General features: G+C 41.3%; 1 protein-coding gene across 2 annotated transcripts in view; it reads left to right on the top strand.

Annotated features, from left to right (window-relative positions):
• Window positions 1-23564, top strand: part of nkain2 (sodium/potassium transporting ATPase interacting 2) — a 68331-nt gene that overhangs the window by 13426 nt on the left and 31341 nt on the right. For both annotated transcript variants that reach the window (XM_054618818.1, XM_054618820.1), the window contains exons 2-3: window positions 20003-20140; window positions 21214-21294. In XM_054618818.1, the coding sequence (XP_054474793.1) occupies window positions 20003-20140; window positions 21214-21294 (219 nt within the window). The remainder of the gene's footprint in view (window positions 1-20002; window positions 20141-21213; window positions 21295-23564) is intronic.

Here is a 23564-nt window from a genome sequence, read left to right on the forward strand (position 1 = left end):
GTCTTCAAATGAAACTTTGGGTCTCAAAGTGTTTATTGTCTAATAAGGATACATAAAAATCCTGGAGGCTGACTCAAATTATTTGTAGTGTTTTGATACTTGTCGTACAGTTTTAGTTATTTTTGGAGCTTCTTTGGACTTCAGTGCAGCAACACAACAGATGGTACAGGGTGTAGTGTAACATTTTGTCTTATTGCACTTTTTCTTTTTTAACATTTATGCTTAAAAAGACACATCCTGGCTGATCATGCATTTTGCTTCGTATGGCAGCTGCACACTGTATCATATTCATATCAATATCATATTTGTGGCACCTGCAGATCATTACACAGTCAGGGAGCTGGACAGATTTCAGTTTGCTACTCAAATTGCAGGTAAAAGCTGCTGTTCAGTAGTAACATTTTTCTAAGATGCTGCCATGACATTTGGCACAAAAATTGACGCTTGCAAATGTGTGAGCTTTTAGTATATTTTCACTGAACACATAATTCACTCATTCATCAAATCTTTGCCTAGTGTTTTGCATGATACTAACTTGCACCTTGCAAAATTTCACCTAAATGATAAAAAAGGTTTTTCTAGGTTGTTTGATATCTTAGTGATTCTGGACCAGAATGCTTATAAAGATAGTCGGTAGAGTCAGTGTATCTGGCCCAGAATATTCTCAGTTGGTACAACTGAACTTAAGTAATAGACCAAAAGACCCTTAAGTGGGAATAAAGAATAATTTATAAAATGCTGAGCCAGTTTTATTTCCAACAGTTTTGGTCTGGAACATCAAATTGGCAGCGTGTTTGCAGCAATATCCACAGCAAGACATGTTGCTCTTTCATATCGTATTGGCAACTCTTCTTATAAAAACAGCTCTGTTTTCACTGTAGAGTTTTTCTTTTACTCTTTTATGAGGGTTAAGAATCCAATTTCACCTAGTGTACCCTTCACCCAGCAGCCCGGACATCATCTTCTTCATTTCAAACCTGTTGCTCCTGACTCTGTTGTCTCTTCAGACCACTAGACCTTCCCCTGTGTATCAGGGAAGAATGACATATTTGGAAATATATGCCATAAATATATAATTGTCCGTCTCATATATTTAAGCTTTTAGAGTGAAGTAGCTTAGCATAAAAACTGGAAGTAGAAATGCGAAAAACAAAATTGTAGTTTTAGGAGTTAAGTGCTTTAACTTTTTCTTGGCAGCAGTCAGGCTTCCTGTAATCTCCGCTGTTAGGCGATGTTTCTGAACTTGACAGAGCCAGGCTAGCTGTTTCCCCCCCGCTTCCAGTGTTTATGCTAAGCTAACAGTCTCCTGTAGCTTCCTGTTTAAGGGACAGACATGAGAGTGTCATCCATCCTCTCCTCTAACTCTCAACAAGAGAGAAAATTAACCGATTTAAGATTTGTATTCCATGGTTTGCCAAATTTGCATTGAGCTTAACAATAAAACAATGATATTGTTTAATTTGATGTTTCTTACCAAATCGATTAATCAACAAATTAGCACAAATACTTGTCTTTTAATAACCTAATTCACCAAATATACATGACTCAGTAAAAATAAAATAAAAAAAATGCTTCCAGCTCCTATTGCTTCACATTTGTTAAACACCCGAATATCAGGCATATAGTTCACTTTCTTTAGACAAGTGCGTTTGTGTTTTCAAAACACAAAGATTAAGCACATATTTCACAGATACTTCTTAGCCTCTTTCGTTTTGGTAGCATGGGAAAAGAAATTACGATACAAAAGCGTGTTTTGACAGCAGCGTTCTTATCCGTGACGGGTCACATTTTTACTCCCGACTGCCAAGGTCTTCTGTCGCATCTCCAAGAGTTGCCATTATTTTTGATCTATAAATATATTACTCGGGTCTTTGTTCTTTGACGCACACAAATAAACACACACTGCCACGCAATGCACAAATTCATATGCGTACACTGCCAGGCACAGACTGCCAGGCACAGACTCTTAGAAGCGGTCTTCCTGTTCTTCTGATGTTTTGCAATATGAATCTGGAGAATCCTCTTCTTCTCACTTGGTCCCTGAAGGCACCATTGAAGAAGAGTTTTGTTTCAGTTTTGAATCCCCTTTAAGGACTTTAGAAGATATTGGGTTATGTGTGTGAGAGCAGAAAGAGAGCTCAACGTTACACTTTCATCTTTACATGTAATCATTTTTTGCCTCCGCCACTCATCCCTCTCTCATGGCCCTCTTCTCCTCTTCCTCTCCTCCTCCTTCCTCTCAGTATGAATTGATTTAGTCTTATTACCTTACACACCTGCCCTCCGGTTTGGCTCCACTCTTATCTCTCTCTCTCACACACACACACACACACACATCTACTGCCTTCTATTTTTTTTTCTTTCTCTGCATCCCTCTGTCACACTCACACATGCACAAACACACGCAGACACGGTAATCAGATCCGGCAATCTCTTGTATTTTTTTGAATGCGGCAGCTAAAGTGAGATACCTATACCGTCTCAGCTTTCAGCCCGGCTCCGTATCAGCATATCAGCCAAACTGAAGTCGCGTCTCACCAAAATAGAAGCACAGTACGTTTTTGAATGTAGGAGACATGGTGACAGCAGTGCTCAGTGTGAGTGTGAGTGTGTGTGAGTGTGTGTGTGTATAGGGGAGTCCATACATAGTCTTGTGTATAGAGAAGTGCTGTGCCCCAGTAGCATGCTGTTAACTCTTACAGGGTTAGGGCTTTGATTCCCACAGGGCCACCTGTATAAATACTGGACACATTATGCAACACTACAGGTAAAAAAAAATCCACAAAATAGAATATATGAATATATTTCTATAGTGAAAATATAAGTGTGTGCGTCCTTTTTAGCTGTATATATCACAGTAGATAATATTTTCCCTCAACAATTTTCAATAAAATGTGATTTAATTGCAGTACATGACTCAATTATAGTAATTATTCAACAAGTCCTCTCATGCAATGTCCAACTTTGTCACAGAAAGGGCAGTCATAGCTGAGTTGCAAAGTGGAAGTTTTTTTTTTTTTTTGTGCTTCCAAGGTTCTGAAAAATAAAAAGCCTGTCATTTTCTGCACAGACAATATTTGGTGATTGGCAGTTGGAGCACTTCCCAGGCTTGAATGGGCACTACTGGTTGAATCACCATTATAAAAGATTAGTTACTGTGTTAGAAAATGGCTTGGGGGTTAAGACTCTGACCATGACCCGCAGCGTTCAGCTCCAGGCCTTTGTTGCATCCTTTTCTTCCTCGTTCCTCGTTTTCCTGACATCTTGTCTCGTAAAGGCATTCAATGCCCCCACAAAACGGTATGCAAAAGGAAAGAATATATCTTGCCCTTTGACATTAAGTTAAAGCTACAAGCATTTTTTACATGTGATTAAAAATGTATGGAGAAATGTTAACTACAACTCCTACGCTGCATTTTGAGTAAGAAACATCCAGTAATTTCTTTTCTGTTTCTGTTATGTGTGCTCCTCTCAAACAACTGAATGAAAAACTGATGAATTCAGTCTCCAGATTCTGGGTCAAATTTGGGTGAAGAGTCACTCCATCATGACATAGTATATTAAAAGGGGGTATGATGCCGTGGTTAAATTAGGAATATTCCCCCCATGGAGTCATAGACTGGTGGGGCTGATGATCCGATGATGGGATGAGTAGCAGGACTGGGTACTGGATATGATGGTGACTGGAGGTGGATGGGTGTAGACTCACATTTCCAACCACCAGACCCATCTCACAGTCCACAATCCCATCAATTCTACCTTAAGAACAGTATTCAAAATGATCCAAAGGAAGGTTTACATATATATATATATATATATATATCTTTTCACTTCTCCTAGGGGTACGTGTGTTGCCGCTTTCTTAAACTTTCCTCATACTCACGGCCATGTTTCATTTGGAGTTGACAGAAGAGGTTGCTTGTATTGCCGCCTCCGGCAGCAGCTGTTGACCCTCGTAGTCTGCAGATCATTTCATTTCCAACTTTTTTTTAAAAACGAGTTCAAACTGTGTCTGCATCGCTATCTGTATTTACTGACCCGTCAGTGCCTTTGCCTACAGTGCATTAGCAGCTGCACTTAGTTGCGGTGTGACATTTAAAAATCCGTTCTATACGTCTAAAAAGCTTTCACATCATATCATGAGGCATCTCCACCGGTGTGCAGTCGTTACTACACTGCCCACGTCTAACGGAGGCAGCACATTTATAAAACTTTCACTGAAAAAAAAACACAAAAAACAGATAACCTGAACAAACTACAAAACAAATTAAAGCCAATCTCTCCTCTGAATCCGACATAATCATTCACCGAGTCTGATGAAAGCAAGCCAATATCATTTGGCAATCTTTGAGCCTTTTGCAGTGCGGAGGACATGATTGATTGAAATAAAGGGAGACGATGCGTAATGCAGACAGTGTCAGCTGTCCAATCCCCAGAAAGGATTTTATGATTGATGGCAGGCAGTAGCATTTAGAAGTCTCACAACTCTGCACTGCACTCTCAGCACTCACAGTGATTACATCTGAGAGTGTGAGTGTGTGTGTGTGTGTGTGTGTGTGTGTGTGTGTGTGTGTGTGTGTGTGTGTGTGTGTGTGTGTGTGTGTGTGTGTGTGTGTGTGTGCCGTTAGTGTGTATGAGAGACCTGGGAACTAAAGGAATAGAGCATTGATGTTTTGAGTGTGATTCGGCATTTGTGGGGTTGATTACGGTGTCGAGCATCTGCCAGCTTGCATGAATTTTCGTGTGTGTGTGTGCAAAGGTGACGGTACAGTCTGTCCATGCGTGATTGTGTGTGTTGCTGTGGAGCCCTGAGTGCCAGTGGTGATAGTGCTGGACTATAGGGGGGGGATAGAGGGAGGCAGTGAAGGACGAGTGAGGATGCAGCAGAATGGGATAGATGTATTGAGGAGTATGTCAGGGATTGAGGGATGCATAGGAAGGATGAGGAAAAAAATTAATGTGCACCAGACGAGGTCCGAAAGAAAAAACGGAAGGTGTGGAGGATGGATGGACAGATGGGGGACAGAGAGACAAGGTGAGATGAAGGTGAGGAAAGGATTGATAAGGACAGAGAGATGTAGGGAAGAAGGAAGGGAAGAAGTAGAGGGATGCAGGTATCGGTGAGTTATGTCGGAGTAGAGATATAGAAAGATGGGTCACAGAGGGGACGGAGGAGGAGAGGGAGGAAAGAGAGAGGAGTGAAGGTCGCATAAAGGTGTGGCCAAAGGGAATAAACAGGTGAGATGGAGAAAAGGGAGGAGATGTGCGAGAAGCTTGCGAGAGAGGTGTGTTGACTGAAAGTGGTTTGTGTGGGTGTTATCCATTTGACTGAGACGGTCAACGGTCATTTCGGCAAATGCCAAAAGTGACGTAAGCCCTCAAGTAGCTATGATCGGTAGTAGGATGTTGTTAGGAAGGGGGTCGACAAAGCTTCAAACTTTTACATGCTCGGCGGCTGTTTGTTTCCTGTTTCTACCGACCGTCAACGATGGTTTTCTTTTAACCATGACCACGGTCAAGTAGTCATTCCCTGTAACCTTCACGATGGTGATGAAGGTCCCTCTAACCTTACTGAAGAAGTCATTTCCAACCCAAACCCCAATCTTGACACAAAGATTTGACACAAAAGTTTTTGTTTTTTTTGTGTGTCAAATGTTATGTAGTAATAACTATATCTCCATGGCAACTGTGCAAACTTGTTCCCCTTACAAAGGCCATGAGATATGATGGAAAGCCTGCGGTGAGAACTTGACTTTTCTTTCAAGGTCAAGAGTGAACTTTTTAAGCATAGTTAAAAAAAAAAAAATAATTCCAAAAACCAATGTGATTTATTTTGTTTGTACATGCAGCATTAAGCAACAGAAAAACACCAAGTTAAGAGCTAAAGCAGCGATCATTCCCACTCACAGGAAGCTTGTGAAGAAGTGCAGATGCTTAAACACTTAATCTAATGGCCCAGTGTCTACGTATTGATTCTATAGTAAAGACACAGTAAATCTCTGTAAATCCATAATGCACCGACCTGGCACACACACTTACTTGATTAATTTCCAGCCAGAAAACGAAGAAAGAAAAGATGTTATGTCAAAGTTCATTGTTTTGAACATGACAGGTCATTGCTCACTTACAAAAGCAATGCTCATTGTCGGACCATAATTTAGAAGACGTTTAATGAAAGGTTTGTATTAATCTGTTCAAGATTATTGGATTTAATTCAATTTTGAATCCGAATTGTCTTTTTGTTAAGTCATCCTTTCATTGTTTCTGTGTCTCCTTGAAAACTGAGAAATGATTTAATAAAACTTACTGGGTTGGGTTTAGAATTAAAGTTGACCAAAATTGAAGTGCTATTTTTTTTGCAAATCCACGAGTCTTAGTGATTCCATTGGGATTAATGTAAAATCACAGGTGTGTTGTTGTTACTTGAATATCATCATGAACAGAGTGATCATGCTAAATTGGCTGTTTTAGTTCTTTATATGGTGTTTAATGCTAGTAATAATTTGGGGCTCAATAAGAGTAAGTTCACCCATAAGCATAGCAGTTTATTACAGTTGCACAGGATTCAATGCATCTGCACCTCGGGAGGAGAAACATTTTACAATCTGCTGCTTCTCTTATATTTACTTTACTTATTTTAATAGTGTCAGTGTGGCCGGGCTCCAGCTGCTCCCCCGGCTTTTAGCTCCCAATTTTGAGGAAAAATAAATAACATCTTTAAAACTTTCCAAGCACAGAAGGAGAGCCTCACGCTGCATCTTTTTGAAATTAAATATCAATACCAATTTAACTTTTGCTACAGTTTGCTCTGCTGTGCAGTTATCTTTCAAATGTGGATCAGTAGTGATTCGGGGGCCGTTTCAGCATTGTCACTGCAGAGGCTGTCTGACAAGAACCACGTTGGACCCATACATTTAAAAAGACAAAATCCGATCTACATCACTGCATCATACATTGCAGTCCCTGTAGCTGAACACCACTGTAATCATAAGAAGCTTGTGTGAGGGAATGTGTTTGTATATCGACTGCAGTAGTTAAATATTTTACACAAAGGGAAATGCTAACCCAACAAACCGTCTGCTGGAGAACTAATATTTCCTATGAGCTTATTACAACTCTCAGATCCATGTTCCCTACTCCTAACATTTCGTCTTAATGACATTTTCATTTAATAAACATCCTACTCTATTGCTTAGTGGTATTACACATTAGTGAAACTAACCTTCTTGTGATTATTAAGAGAGGAAACGGAGCAATTAGCAGCCGCAGTGCTGAGTAGGACGGCAAAGAGTAAGTAGTGTTACAGCTGGAGTAGCTAGATGGCTTCTGGGAAGATGGACACAGACACACTCTTGTTGACTTGAAGTGGTTGATTAATTAGATGATGAAGAGCATTTAGAGGAGCACACAAACAGTATTTTTGCAACTCTGGCATCATACATACAGTAACGAATTTGCTTGGTTTATTGTAAAATAGAGCAATTGACACTGATAATTGTTTATTTTTTTAAGTAATTCATTAAGAGCATTTGCTGTTTCCATTGTCTCCGATGGAAGGATTTGCTTATTAAAGGATGTATGAGAATGAATATCTGTGTTTTGACTGTTTTGGGGCATTTTAGAGACCAAACAGTTATTAATCAAACTGTTTCATGGGACATCATCATAGTTATGCTGCATGTCTGTAAAAGGTATGGTAACTCACCAAAAGCAATTAATTCAGTCATTTATTTCAGTCAGTTAAATGGCAAATGCCCCCAAAATGAAAAATTGTTTTCTCATCGTGTGAGCCTGTTTTAAACAAAAATGACAGTTTTGTCCAGCTGAATGCTTCAGTGGATCGAGATTTTTAGATTCTAGTTTACTGGGAAAAGTCAATACTGTACAATACTCCAGTACAAAGAAAAGATATATGCATATGTATATGTATTCAATAAATGGATTTATGCTACATGTACTATAAACAAAAATTGACCTTTGAACTTTCATGTTAAGTTATTGACAGTGACCTGAAAATTTCCACAAAATGACATCCATGCTAAAAAAACAACAACAAATCCCTGCAAAAAAGAAACACCCTCTGGTAGTTCATTGTGAACCTCCCCACCATACATCAATCCATGTCATAGATATTTATAGAATGTATTACTCATATATTTTAATCGTTAAATTAATAATGTAGCATGCAATGGCTCCAACAATTCATTTTTTTCCCAGAAGTTGTGAAAAATATTTCACGTAGAATCAACTCAAGCGGTAGACAATTGTACTCTTTTTGCACACATGTGCCAAAACAAATGCCATTGGCCTGAATCTAATCTGTTATGAACAACAAACTAATTGTTCAGAGATTTGAACTTGTTGTTTTTGGGGAACAAATAATTCTCATTCAAGAATTGAGCCAAAAGCAAAATAGAAAAAAACTGTAACCAGCAGGTTGTTCAGTAGTGGAAAATAGTCACCAGTTACAGCCAAAATATCTGTTTATTTATCAAAGTTATTTCATCAGTGCTCTGATTTCATCTTGTTATGACTCAGCAAGCACCTGCAGCCATATTGTGTTTCTCTGAAGCTATGCCAGCAACGATGTGCAAAAACAAATCACAGGTAAATGAAGGGGTTTGTAGATATAACCCAGTTTTTTGAAACCAGGCCAAGTGTGCCAGGAAAGCAGACACCAGATCAGCTCAGAACTGAAAACATGTTGGGCCCTTATTGGAAAACCCGATCTGTTTTGTAGTAGCAGCTAGCCCGCTGACGGAAAAAGCTGCAGAGGCTTCCAGATTTACAGCCCCATAAATGGCTTAAGTGCAATCTGCTTGTGGGCGGGTTTTTTTTCGGTACAGTAATAAACACACAGACGAGCTTTCATGTCCACATGCACCGGGAGCAGCGAGTGTCCGGCTGGATGAGCTCCACTGACAGCGAATGGGCGATCAGCGGCACGGCCTCGGAGATGGCACCCGGAGTCATATTATGGAAATGCGGCCACATTTTCCTGCCTCGTAACGGCGAGCGGGAGGACATAAAGCACCCCGGCGCCCATTGATGCTATGAGCGCTGTGAGGACAATGAAGCTCATTTAAATAAGGTGGCAAAGTTGGCCGGCAGTTCGTTGTCAGCCGGGACACCACAGGTTCTTTTCATGTCTCCCATTCAGCCGGGGACACAAAGTTAATTTAGTCTTGGCCCGCGACCCAAAACACAATAAACCAAACTGATGCTATTGTCTTCCGACTGACTGCAGGAGCTGAAGCATTTTGGGGGAACAGCTTTAAAAAACTGTTTTCATGCCGCAGTATGCTCCCACAGACAATAAGCGAACATGCAAAAATACACCCTTTCAAGATTTGTATTATTTATCGGCCGATATTGATTCTCTTTACTAAAAATTATGCAATACACACTCCTATTTGATTCCTCTCTTGTGCATGTGTTAATATACACACGTGCACACGCAACAACCAACAACAGTTTTGTTGATTTCATTTGGCTCCCATGAGGTTATTCAGAGAGAGGGAGAGGCCAATATCTACTTGCCATCGTGTGTGTGTGTGTGTGTGTGTGTGTGTGTGTGTGTGTGTGTGTGTGTGTGTGTGTGTGTGTGTGTGTGTGTGTGTGTGAGAGAGAGAGTCTGTGTTTGTGTGGTAATGTGTTAGTGCAGCCTTAATGTTTCTTAGCCCGCTGGGCGTCCATCTGTGGGTTTGTCTGGTGTCATTTCCACTCTACTATCCCGCTACTCCTCTATCACACTCACACACACACACACACACACACACACACACACACACACACACACACACACACACACACACACACTTAAGCACACTTAAGCACACTTTAGATACTAAATACACTAAACACACACCACTTGCACACACAAAAATCTGGCAAAATCCAGGCTCCTACAATGAGCGGCACACTTTAAACCTGTAGACATGAGCCAAAACGCAAACTCCTCACACACACACACACACACACACACACACACACACACCCAACGAGAGCCCCTGGGTGCTATAGAAGTCCCTCCTAATACTTCCTATTTATCATGCAGCAGTTGAACCACCCTCGTTCTAACCACCACATGCGCACACACAAACACACACACACACACACACAAACACAAACACAAACACACACACACACACACACGTTTTATCCTCATAAAAGCATTGCCAGCATAGATCGGCCATTAAGATATAAGAGTGTACGAACGGAAAACCACTGGTGGGCTCTTAATTCATTTACAAACTGACTGAGTAGGGATGCTACTCTGTGTGGGTGTGTGTGTGCGTGTGTGTGTGTGTGTGTGTTTGTGTGTGGTGAATAGTAACACAGAAGCCGATTAAGAGAGGGAGGAAAGGATGGTGGCATGGGGTGAGAGGAGCACGGAGGAGGAAGGAGAGATAATGGAGGCTGAGGCAATAAGGAAAAGAGAGAGAAAAAAGGCTGATATAAATAGAAAAGGGAAGAGGAGAAGAGGAAAGGATGGAGGAGAAAGGGAAGGAGAGAGAAGAGAAGGGGTTAAGACAAACTGACAAGCAAAAAGCAAGACACAGGAGAGAGGTTTGTTTTATAAAGGAGAGACAAAGAAGCAAGAAGAGAGAAAAGGGAGAGACACAGGGAGGGTTGACAGATAAAGAAGGAGGGGAAAGGCAATAAGCAAGGGAAGCCCAAACCATCAAGGAACCAGGATAGGAAATTGAAAATAGCAAAAATGTAGGCAAAAATTCTGTAACTCCTGACATCTGTTTAAAATCAGCTATCTTGAATGTACAACCACGGGGCATAACAAGGTTTTTTTTTTTTCCCCCAAATCCATCACAGAGTTCTGAATAATGTATCAGGACTATAATTTGAAATTTAAAGAACCTCTCTCTCCTCCATCCCTGAACGAGTTATCTAATTCAAAAGATAACCGTCCAGCCCTGTTGTCTTCTCCTCTCTTGTGTGTGCTTTCATCAAAAATCGGTCCAGTTAAGATCAAAGCGGCGGAGCAGATAAAACATATTGAGACAAATCCAAGCATTTCACACGTTCTGCTCGGCTCTGATAATGTCAGCGTTTCTTTGGTCGGGCCAGATCAGACGAGGAAAAAAAGCCAATCTGACGGACTGAGAGAAGAGAGGGCTTTCAATAGGCAGCACTGGGAAGACAAACAGTCGGGTGGACAAGCTTTCCATCAAAGACATTAAATGTGCTGCTTTGACAAAGGAATATAAGCAGTAAGCCAGTGAAAGGAAGAGAGTTGCATTTTTGTAGATGATGTAGATGGTATTAATTATAATCAGTTCGTTCGTGGGAAATAACTGTTAAGAGCTTCTGCTGCAACCTGCAATTACTACTAAAGACACATTGTGCCTTAGTATCAGCCAAGGGCAGACACACAGTCCAAAACACACACACACACACACACACACACACACACACACACACACACACACACACACACACACACACACACACACACACACACACACACACACACACACTGTCATACACACTCAAACACACACTCATGTTCTTGTTTGAGGCTGTCTAATGATATCTGATTGATAGTCTGCAGAGAGAGAATGTCCTCAAGCCCTGCGTGTGTGTGTGTGTGTGTGTGTGTGTGCCAATCATGGTATCCATGTTTTCTCGCTTTTGTTTCGTGTGGGTGCTTAATTGTGTGTATTTGGATTTCCTAAGACTTGAGTGCATGTGGGTGTACTGTTGTGTGTGCACCATTCGGATGCTATAAATTAACCCTCCCTCTGTCTGTATTTTGGGATGGGGACAAGACATTATATTGAAGGTTATACTTAGATCTGCTTTGACAAGCTCCAACTAACCTGACTGTCTGAATAAACCTCAACACTGAATTTGATTGGTGTCATACGAGATAGTGGGCTTCAGTGTGTCGCTTATGATACATTTTAAAGTCAAAACCAAAATGTAAATCAAGACTGAATTAAAACAAAATGTATGATAAGAAATGGGGTTTGATTTGACAGTTATCTCTCCTTCCTTTATTAACTCTTTGTTGAATAAAAAGGTGTATAATCAAGAAAAACAAAATGCCACAGTGGAGAAAACAGAATGAAGCTCTGAGAACCATTGTGACTGTCTAGCGCTAGCCAAGCCTGCAAACGTATTAGCGGTTAGCTCACCAGCTACAGTAGTCCTGGTCAAGATTATAGAACAACATATTTAATTTGATTAAATCATCCCCACAACTACAGCCATGAAAAAGAGACGGCTAACGCTAGCTAGCTTTCTTTTATAATGTTTGATTGGTTTGATGAATTCAAGAGAACTACTAGTCACCAGAAGTCATAAGTGCATCTCCTTTCTTAAGCAAGCATCTAAGAGCATAAACCAGAGCAAAAGTACAGTGCAGAAACAAACTAATACGAATACAATAAGTGCAACAAACTAATTAAACTAAACTAGCCTAGCTTCAACTTTCTGAGCGGAAGGGACCTAGCCTAGCCTAGCTTGCCGGATTCCACTTTACAAGCAGATTAAAAACATCGCAAAGGGTGTCTGTGAGCCACCAAATGACTGACGTTTAGACGCTGTTTCTACATATACCACCAACATTGAAAGTCCAAATCACTATCTTTGTCACCTGTCATTCAGTTCAATAATCCTACTAATATCTGATCCAATACCAACAAATTCTGGCCAATAAAGAACGAAATGAAAAACAAAACATTCAAATGACAACACCAGGATTTCAAGCCAGACCATTTTCATTGTCGTTTTCAGGCAAAAAGAGAGCGAGCGGCACCCAGCTGACAGAAAACAAAAGAGCAAGCGGCAGAAATAGATAGAGACGGAGGGGTGGACAGTCACAGACAGAGAGGGAAGATGTGTTGAAATACCAAACTGATTAGCCGGTGTTTTTGACATTTAAATGCCACGTTTACATAAAGAAATATTTCCTGAGAATATTAATCACTCCAGTTAATTCACAAAGAGATGTGAAAGGGATCCCTGGTGACTGGCCGAGGAGTAAATACAGAGGGAACATTGGCAGAACGCTGCATTATTGGTATCAATGGCAGAGCCCCAAAAATAGGATTTTGAAATAGTAACTAACTATTATTATTACAGTTCTTTATTATTAGACAAAGATACAGGTATCTTTTTTGACCTTCAAAGCCCAATGGTGTTCAACAAACACAATGGGACCAACAATACAAAATAAATACTATTTAGTTAATGGCTTTTATCCAAAGTAGCGTAAAGTAGTAGCAATGCAAGCGTTGTCAGCGCAGAGTCAGCAGGTTGTTTCAGTGTAAGATAGAACCTCTGACAATGTCATCTTTTAAGTCAATGGTCCGAACACGGCACAGCCCATTGAGTTAACGGGTGAAATCATGTTGTCTACCTCCATCACATCTTCATCTCGACTGCTGGGCTGAACCAACTTTCTGAACGTGAGGTGGTTCAAGAAGCTGAATGTATTGCAGCATTGAAGTATTGTCACCGACTTTCCTTAGAATAAAAACCTACAAAAGGACAAGAAGAAGAGAAGCAGACACAGTAACAGACAAAAAGCTAATTCCCTTTGAGGCATTTCTAGTTAGGTAGAAAAATCTATGTAAGGTCCATCCGTCTGTCTTTCCGATGACATTCTATTTAAGTAGACCGGACTTCCGTTGGACTTAAATTGCAGTTACAATTTGCTCAGGTGCTTGGGCTTATCATTGCAAATTAGGTGAGGAACTGAATTTTTGCCTGTGGGCCAGCCGTTGCTCATCACAGTCATAAGTAGCCTGTCTAGAGCTGTAGCATGGAGATGAGTGACCATAATGACAGGCTGCGAGTGCTTCTCCACAGCACAGCTTTCATTAACACACTGCCATCTTGATCCATCCCGGTTGTTCCACATGACATCAGGGTACTTACAGGGTGTCGCTAACTGGCTAACACTGCCTCCGTCCTCCTCTTTCCCATCTGTTGACAGCCATGGCAGCCAGATAGATAAAATACTGACATTATGACAGGCCAACAAAAGTGCATAACAGATTGACCCAAAATGCGTGTTGGGTCAGAATGATTTGTTGGGCCAATATTTTTAATATCATACATTGGCAACTAATGCAGTGTGATGTAATTATGACTGATGGCAATCCTTGACAACAACATAAAAACTGTTAACAAAAACATTACTATTATATTCTTATACATCTTATTTATTCCATTTATTGTTAAATTGCATTTTACACATAGAATCTACTTAATGTTAATAAATAATGGGTGCAAATTCATTCAAATTGTTTATCATATAATATTGTAAACTTCAATATTTGTATTTTTTATTATGTATTTATACTATTTTACTGTGTTTTTAGTTATGCACCAATTACAAAGTCAAATTCCTTATATGTCGACCATTGTTTGGGCTCATGAAGTCTTGGAAAGGGAAGAGTAAGCAAAGGGGTATTCAGTTGGTTGCAATCTGCAACCAAACAAATAGATGCCAACATTTTTTACACACTGTCCCTTTAACAGGCTCCAGCAAACAGTTTGTTATCTTAGAATGGAAGTAGGGAAAACAGCTAGCTCGAAAATCTGCATTCTCACATGTTTAATTGGTACAAAAAGCAAAGTTCAAAACTGACATTTCATTAAGCTAACCAGCTGCTGGCTGCACCTTCATGTTTAACGAACAGGATGGAATTGAAATAGTCAAATTATTCCTTTTATTGATCAGTAGCCACTGGCCACCTTTTAAAAAACAACCCCAAACTCACCTGTTTGAGCTTTAGACTTTGACTTTTATTCTAGTACAAAGTGAGTTAGTTATCTCCGAAATCAGTTTTCCATCCCCCACATTATTTGAACCCTGGTGTGTTTTCAACTCTCGCCTCAGCATGTAAAGCTACGTGATACAATTTCAGGTCAATTTCAGGGCTCAAAATGAGCTCAACACAACTCTCTGGAAAGTTCAGCAAACTCATGCAAAGGTAACACATCAGCTGCATGAGTCATGTTACCGCTGCCATGAGGTTTAGGACCACAGCCTTCAGTATACCAGCCCAATGGCCATCCTTTAAGATAACTTTAAGTGGGACTCCTGGAGTTGTGTGCAGTGCAGTCTATCTATAGCTGAGTGACTATGGACTTTATAGCTATTACAGATATGATTGAACAACTGTGATGACAATGAGTGGGCCTGAGTGGGGAAATTGGATATTTAATGGAAAGGTTTTCACCTATGATCATCATTGTCTTTTTCCATATCCACCCTCCTCCATTTGCTCTCCCTTTCCTTCTTCTCTTTCCTCTATATCCTTTTATCCCCCCCCCCCACTCTCACTTTGCTCGCCCCATCCTCCCCGCTGTCTTTTCCTCTCTCTCTCGCCGAGGCCCTAAGTAGCCACAAATGGTCCCTAATAGCCTCCAATGGAGATGAATTGATCGTTGTGCGATCCGAATCAATAGGAGATTGCTTTTGCTGTACACAGCGGGATACGGCGCAGGCAGGCGGCCTTAATTAAGTTAACAGTAAACCACGATCGCTTTTGAGTTTTAGTAGGAGAATAAAGTTTACGAGGGAAACAAATCCTGGTTTCAGAGTGAATGAGGTGGAAATAAATTGTCATGTATGTACCTGGATGTGTTCCTGAGTAGTTGCTTCTCAGTCGTGATGCTTCCTGTCTGACTCATACAGTTGGTTGGACAATTTCTCGCTTCCTCTGCCTGTTTTTGTTTTTTTCTCTCCATCCCTGCTGCCTCCCAAACCTCCTCTCCTCTCCCATTCCTTTCTCCAGCTTCTTCTTCTTCTTCTTCTTCTTCTTCTTCTTCTTCTTCTTCTTCTTCTTCTTCTTCTTCTTCTTCTTCTTCTTCTCGCTCTCTATCTCGTCCTACCCCGTCTGACCTCCTCTCCATCTCCCCCCTCCCTTTCTGTCCTCCATAATGGGATGAGCAGAAGAATTTGATCAGCAGTTTTTTAAAGGTCACAGAACCAAGCAAAAAAAAAAAAAAACTCTCAGCCAAAAAAAAAAACCTGCGCAGAGGGAACGAGGGAGGGAAGGATGAGTCTGAGGATGGGAGGAGGCGAGCGAGAGGCAGAGATAACAGGCTGGCGGAGTGGAGGGAAGTAGGGAGGGGATAGGAAGGAAGGAAGGAGGGCTATAGAGGAAGGACATGCTGCATGAGGAGAACACGGAAGGTGGAGATGTAGACGACGGAGAAGAAGGAGGGGAACGTGGAGATGGGAAGGTAGCGCAGTAGTGGAGGAAAGAGATGGAGCTATGTTGGGGAAAAGAGGGAGGTGAGGTAGTTTGCTGTTTTACGACACAACAGATCTGGTAACAGATGAATGCATATTAAATATGTAGGAGAGGGAAGAGCGCAGGGGGTGATGAGGAGAAGAGGAAAGAAAAAAAGGGAAATGAGAAGATAAGCAGAGAGAGAAGAAGGAGTGGGCGGGAGAGGGAAGAAGGTAAGTAGAGAGGAATTGAGGGATGATGAGAAGATGACTCTCTCGCCCGCCACCGCTCTCTCACCTCCTCTCCTCTATCCTCAGTAATTGCCTGATCTTATTCTCTATCTTCCCTTCTCCAGTTTAAGATGAAGGGCATTAAATCCCTCTGCAGTGTCTCATAATGTCCACGCAGTGCAGCAGTCCAATAATCATTTTGGTCTTTATCAAATACACCAAACTTATTCCCAAACTCACCCAAGACCCTTTCTCCCTCCCCTCCAATCTCCAATCTCATTCATCCTTCTCCCACCAGTCTGTTCCCTAAGTGTTTGAGCGTCTGAGTGTCTTGAGTTATTTTGGCCCTACTTTTATTTGAAGGAGGACTGTCTACAGTGAATATGAACAACAGGACAGTGATGGATGCACTGTGGCTTTTGTAGGCTCTCTGCTAACTCCTGCATTTGGGGAAACTCATGCTAACAAGAGCTCTATGCTAACCAAACAGTGGGTGGAATAAACATCCTCGGTCCCTGAGGTACTTTGTGCTGGTTTAAGACAGATTGACAGACGGCATCTTTTTTCCTGTGTTTTGTGAAACATAGAGATACATACCGAACTGTAAATGTTTTCATAGGCGCATTATCTATATTCACAGCAGACTTTTGCATCGTTCATTTAGCTCTATAGATAGCTATGGAACACCACCGCCGCTTTAGGTCATTACTTTCAACTCCAAAATAAAAATAACGTCTCTGCAAAAACCAACATATATTAAGACTAATGCGCGTCCACAGGCTAATGTGTCCACAGGTGGATGCACAGCGTAGATAAACAAGCTGGATGTGAACACGACCCTGCCGTTGTGCTTTAAGCAGCAGAACTGAGAGAAACATCTCTGTCGGCAGCATCAAAGCCTTTCACAGCGGCTCCCAACGGACCCGGCTTGCCTTCTCTAAAGCTCCACCTGTACCGGCGCCGAAGCTTTCATCAGCTGCACATATTACAAAACAGACATATCTGTGAACATAGCCGCTGCTAGTGACTGCGCTGTCTGCTGCTCTCCATGTCTATCTCTCTTTCTCCCCGGAGTCATAGTTGTTGAAAGGACTGGGCGACTTCACACCCTTATCTGAAGCTCCCTGTCATTTGACACATGCAAGGGATGCTGGGACTGTGGCGGAGCGAGGCTGTGTGCACGCTTTTGTCTTTTGTCTGTCAGGAGAACTCAGTGACTTAATTACAAAGAGTGATGCACTGAGGCGGCTGAAGTTAGCTGTTCTGCAGCTGAGCCATGTAATGAGAATTTCACATCAGAAGATGAGCGCGGTGCAAACGAACAGATGGTCCGGTTTTTGAGTTTTGCTCTTTATTACCCAGGTTAGAACATAAAACACCAGCAAAAAAAAATAAAAGGATTAGTTTTTTGCTGACTGACCATAAAGGATGCGTGTGTAGATATAAAGAAAAATCAATAAAATTGTTGCCCAACGTGTACTAGAATAATCTATCCCTCCCAACAAATATTCTCTTGGCCACTTGTGTTTGTGTGTCATTTATTGTGTGTTCATTGAGGAGGGTGTGTGCGTCCCAGCTGGAGGTAAGACTGTTTATATTATTGGTGATGAAAGAGGGGCCCCCAGGGGCCTCAGTAATGGGCTGGGAGGCCCCTGACTTCTTATAATGGCCTATGCATATGTGTGAGAGAGAGAGAGAGAGAGAGAGAGAGAGAGGCACAATTGCCGCACTTTATAATTGTCAATGGGAGGACACGACACACGTTTACATAATAAAATGGAGCCGATACACAAAGATGAAGAGAGACTGAGGGATGGAGCTCGTCCCGCACATAAAGGAAGGGACACAAAGAGACACAATGTCTCTCTCTCACACACACACACACACACACACACACACACACACACACACACACACACACACACACACACACACACACACACACACATTGTGGTGCCAGCTGAGCCCAGTAACAGCAGGTGCTGTCAAGTGCAAGCAGAGCAGACCTTCCCTGACATGGACACACACACACACACACACACACACACACACACACACACATTCATATACCCTCATCTTCTTCAAACTCTCCCATCCAATAAACATCCACCTACTTAAAGCTAATGTTGAGGAGGTGTAGTTTACACAAGGTTACTGCTCATGTGTGTGTTTTAATGTGTGTGTGTGTGTGTGTGTGTGTGTGTGTGTGTGTGTGTGTGTGTGTGTGTGTGTGTGTGTGTGTGTGTGTGTGTGTGTGTGTGTGTGTGTGTGCGCGCGCCTTTGTGTGAATACCTGCTATTTGGCTGTGAATGGCTGTAGTGCTGCCATATGGTCTCACATTAGGGCTCCCCAAACTCAGCCATCCAGAAGTGTGTGTGTGCGTGTGTGTGCCCAGGAGTGTGGTGTGTGAAGAGAGTGAGAATAACAGAAAATAAACCCTGAATTTTAATATGTAAGCTGTCGATGGTTAAACACTATGAGTTCATAGTGTAGAAACTGTAACTACCAGTATCTTTTTGGGGCTAAATGAAGCTAATAATGATCTTTCTTTTCTTTCTTAATGCACCACCTTCTTTGTCTCCCGCTTCCTCACCCTCATCATGTCGTCCCCCCTCTCCGTCTCCCTGTGTGTGTGTTAATATATTTAGCAGTGCCGTATCATACGCTGTGCTGACTTCATTAACTATCACAGCATGAGGCTCTAGTGGCTGAATGATAATAAAGCTACAGTACAGACACACACAGTCCTGGAAGCCTCACAGTAACGTATAGATAACTGATAACAGTTTATAAGGGCTGCACTGAATTACATCTGTATTTACATTTTAAGCTTCTACTGTGGAATGAATGTCTGTCGTCATATTTTATGATGTCATCACCCCCAAATAATAGATGTTTTTATTGTGGTTGTATTATTGTAATTTACGGTGCAGTTATATTGTTGATAGACTTCCCTTTGTGTGCGGCGAATGGAAGAGCAACCAGTTGGGCCATTTTGCTTTTATTAGAAAGAGAGGACAGATAAACAGGAAAGAGGGAGAGAGAGAGGGAGAGAGAGAGGGGGGACGACATGCAGCAAATGGCTTTGGGTGGGATTTGAACTCGGGTCTGCTCAGCCTTCTTATATGGGGGCGCCCGCTCTACCAGAGAAGCCTTCTGGGCAATAAATATGGATTGAAGCAGAGTGTATCGTTAGATAAAAACATGTTGTGAATTTTGGAAATGATTACATACATTTTTTTTCCAGTAAGTTTTGACTGTTGGGCTTAAAAAAGCTCCTGAGTTACTGGAAATGTTTGGATCGCACAAGGCGTAAGCCATCCTATGCTGCCACCATTGGAATCTAATCCTAGAAATAGCATAATATTGATAATTCTAGTGTAGCTTTGTCTTCATCTGCAACTGTGCAGAAAGAAACGTTTCTAAACTGAATAAAATGACATGCCAAAAAAAAGAAAAGCATTCAAATGTTGATTTAGAATTTGAATGTCACTGTTGTTGTTTTGTTCTTTCTCACCACTAATCTCTTCCTCTTCCTCCTCCTCTTCCTCCTCCTCTCAGGTCAGTGTGCTGGAGCGTCAGGTGATAGATTTCCTGGGCTACCAGTGGGCTCCCATCCTGATCAACTTCCTCCACATCATCATCGTCATCCTGGGCCTGTTTGGCACGATTCAGTTCAGGCCGAGATATGTCACCGGGGTGGGTTATACACACACACACACACACACACACACACACACACACACACACACACACACACACACACACACACACACACACACACACACACACACACACACACACACACACACACACATGCACACATTTAAAACATTTTACATATCCTTCGCCCTAGATTTAGCAACAGCCTCATTAAACTACACTCTGTATTTTGTAGGTTTCATACCACTACCATCCATCCACATTGTACGATAGGCATCACTTTAACTGCAACGTGTATACAGAGCAATCAAAAATCAAATATGTTTCACAACTGATCCTCTCTCATATATATTCATATCTGCACTATAAAATAGCAAAGCTGCATATATATGACTGACAATGCCTATTTCATAACAAATTGATTACATAGTAAATATCAGGTTATGACAGCGATGTGGAGTGGGCGTAGGAATAATTCACTATGTAGAATTTGTTTGTTTCTATACTCCATATCTCTGGCAGCTGTCGATTGAAATAATTTATGTGTCAGAAAACTTTCAGGAGTTCTCCGAGCAGCTGCAGGGCCTCCACACAACCCTCCCACACATCCCATAAACCCCACCGACACCTCTCAACGACCTTCACGTGCACAAAAACACACAGAGAGAGAAAATGAGTGAGAAGATTCAGATAATGAAGGGCATAAAAGTTTCATCCAAGCTTATAAAGTCTGCCTTACAACCATCATTCATTAATTCATTCATTTCTGCTTAAATCTCCTTGTAACACACACACACACACACACACACACACACACACACACACACACACACACACACACACACACACACACACACACATATATTTTCTCTCTCTGTCTGGTTTGATTCACGTGATGTGTTGCAATCTTCGCCATTGTTTTTTTTGTTTGTTTCTCCGCATCTTAACAACATCAAAAGTGAAGCCTCCCTGTCTTTTCTCTCCATCTCCAGCTCGTTCCAAATGCAAGACGTGAACATGCATTTTTAATTCTCCAACAAAGACCCGTCAGATCTCGTTCTGCCTCTCACTTTCTTCTCCCCCCCCCTCCTCTCTGTTTTTCTCTGCAGTACGCAGCCTGGCTGGTCGTGTGGATGACCTGGAATGTTTTCATCATCTGTTTCTACCTGGAGGTCGGAGATCTATCCAGAGTAAGGAAAAATGAAATCCTTGGATTTCAAAAATTCTGATGCAAGAATAAGGCTGACAGTACTAAGAAGTATTGGCGGCGAACCAGAGTCTGACATAACTTATTCCTCGTGACTATACAGCTCTCTTTTATTCCAAAAACTCTTAAAACGCATCAATGGTCATTTTTCACCATGACTTCATAATTCATATGATAATTACGACAATTTCACACAGATGTTAAACAGGATAAATTATGACATTATGACATTTTAGACAGACATGCATGTAAACTGACACTTGACTGGTTGAAGGAGGTAATCAACCACGAGTTGGTAATGTACATTTTTTTTTCTTCATTTTTTTATTTTTATAAAACTTGCTTGTGACCCAAGTTTTTTAAGATTTACAATTTCAGTAAGAACCAATATGTTTGGGGTTGGGAGCCACAATCAGGGTAGAGACGTTAGAGGTTTGGGTCTTTCAATGGGATTTGTTCAGAAAAAGAAACAATTTAAGTTACATTTAGCCACAAATTTGTTTCTTCCCTTGCCTTTGCAAAAAAACAAACACGATATCAATAATATATTGTATCTGTTTAGGTTTTCCCAAGTATAATGCAAATCTTGAATACTCTTCTCCTGTCATTGAGGAGTGTGGTAATCCTCTTGAGGCTGCTTGGTCATTTGAAAAGTGCCACAAAAAGAACAACTTTTGCTAAGAACTATCCCGAAACTTCCCTGAGTCCCCTGACAGAACCGCGAGCAATGGAAAAGTTTTGTATCTACACAGATCACTGCTCTCTGAAACTAGTCTGTTGTCTTTTTGATATGCTGAGTGTCTGCACTCTGCAAATGATCGTTTGTGAAGTAAAAGAGAAGTACCACTCTGTAGCATCACTCTACAGTCCCCCGTGTCGTTCACAGACTCACCTTTTTGAATGATAATAGGCCGTCGAAAGATGTTTTCTACTTTGACCGTAAACGCTGAAGCGGCTTTCAACCTGCCTCTTCTGACAGGAGGGGTCACATCATTTTAGTGTAACTTCAGCTGCCATAATCACGGGGGGCAAGACCCTGCCAGTGGCCACTTCCACATACTGCTTACTGACACTGCTTCTCTCGGGGAGAGGAAAGATCTGCTTGGAGAGATGGATTCATTTACACCTTTAAACATCTCGCTAGGATGTGAAGTCGCAAGTCATATTAAGCGTCTTAGTGTGAGCTGTATAATTCTCACCAACTGATCCGTGCTAATGTTTGTGTAATGAAAGCGTCTCAGTTCTTTGCATTGTTAGCACGCACCCATATAGACATGAGACATGAGATGAGGTCATTTAAGTTTTTTCTCAGACTCACTCTGCAAAAGTTTATCCTTTCTGCAGTAAAAATTGTCGATTTTCGAATCCGTACTAAGTTGCACAATTAATTAGGTCCAATCAGCGATTCCGTAAACAGAGGAAATCAGTTGATGGGAGTGCTGATTATAGCTGATTACACTCTGCGGTGCGGTGTTGAAAAAAATAATATATATATATATTTTCCCATCAAAATTTGCTCTCAGTTACTCATTCTATTGGACAGTTATGTAACGTGATATAAATCACACAAATTTGCACTAACAACGCCACAAATCATCGCTCCGAATCTTCATCTTATTGGTGTTTCCAGCTTGTTTATCATAATTACTGTGAGTTCGGACTGAAAGGCAATTGCCAAATATTCCTCTGCTGGTTATATTCTTCTCTCACCCCCACACACACACAAACTGTGAGCCTTGTTAAGTTTAGTTGCCAAACAAAGTAGGGCCAGAAGTTTTGCAGTTGTATAACTCTGTCTAGAAACCTGCAGGTTCATTGATCTCTCATTTTAATGATATTTACACTTTAGCTGGTCGGCCTAGTTTAACGGTTACAATAACCTCTACAGCTGGGAGGACGGGGAGCTGATGTGTGGGTTATGTTTTTATCACTGAAAATACAAACCTGTCTGCCATGTTGGGAGGCCAGAGATCCTGTTAGAAACATCTGGAAAAGCAGCATATTAATGTTTCAAAGGTTGATTGAATAGAATAGAATGAATTATGTCATCAAATCATTTATTCTCTATTATGAAATTATATGAGTCTTATATTTCTCTTTAAAAAAAAAAAAAAAGAAAAGCCCTTCAGACCAAAATCATCACATCTGCTTTCTAACGAGGGTGAAACAGCCAGTTAATTAGGGACACCTTTATCAATTACCCACCGGCCAATCAGAGAGAAGCACACTGGAACCAGATGCTGAACAGCTTGT

The sequence above is a fragment of the Anoplopoma fimbria genome, chromosome 18, assembly GCF_027596085.1.
Source record: "Anoplopoma fimbria isolate UVic2021 breed Golden Eagle Sablefish chromosome 18, Afim_UVic_2022, whole genome shotgun sequence".
NCBI classification, from domain to species: Eukaryota; Metazoa; Chordata; class Actinopteri; order Perciformes; family Anoplopomatidae; genus Anoplopoma; species Anoplopoma fimbria.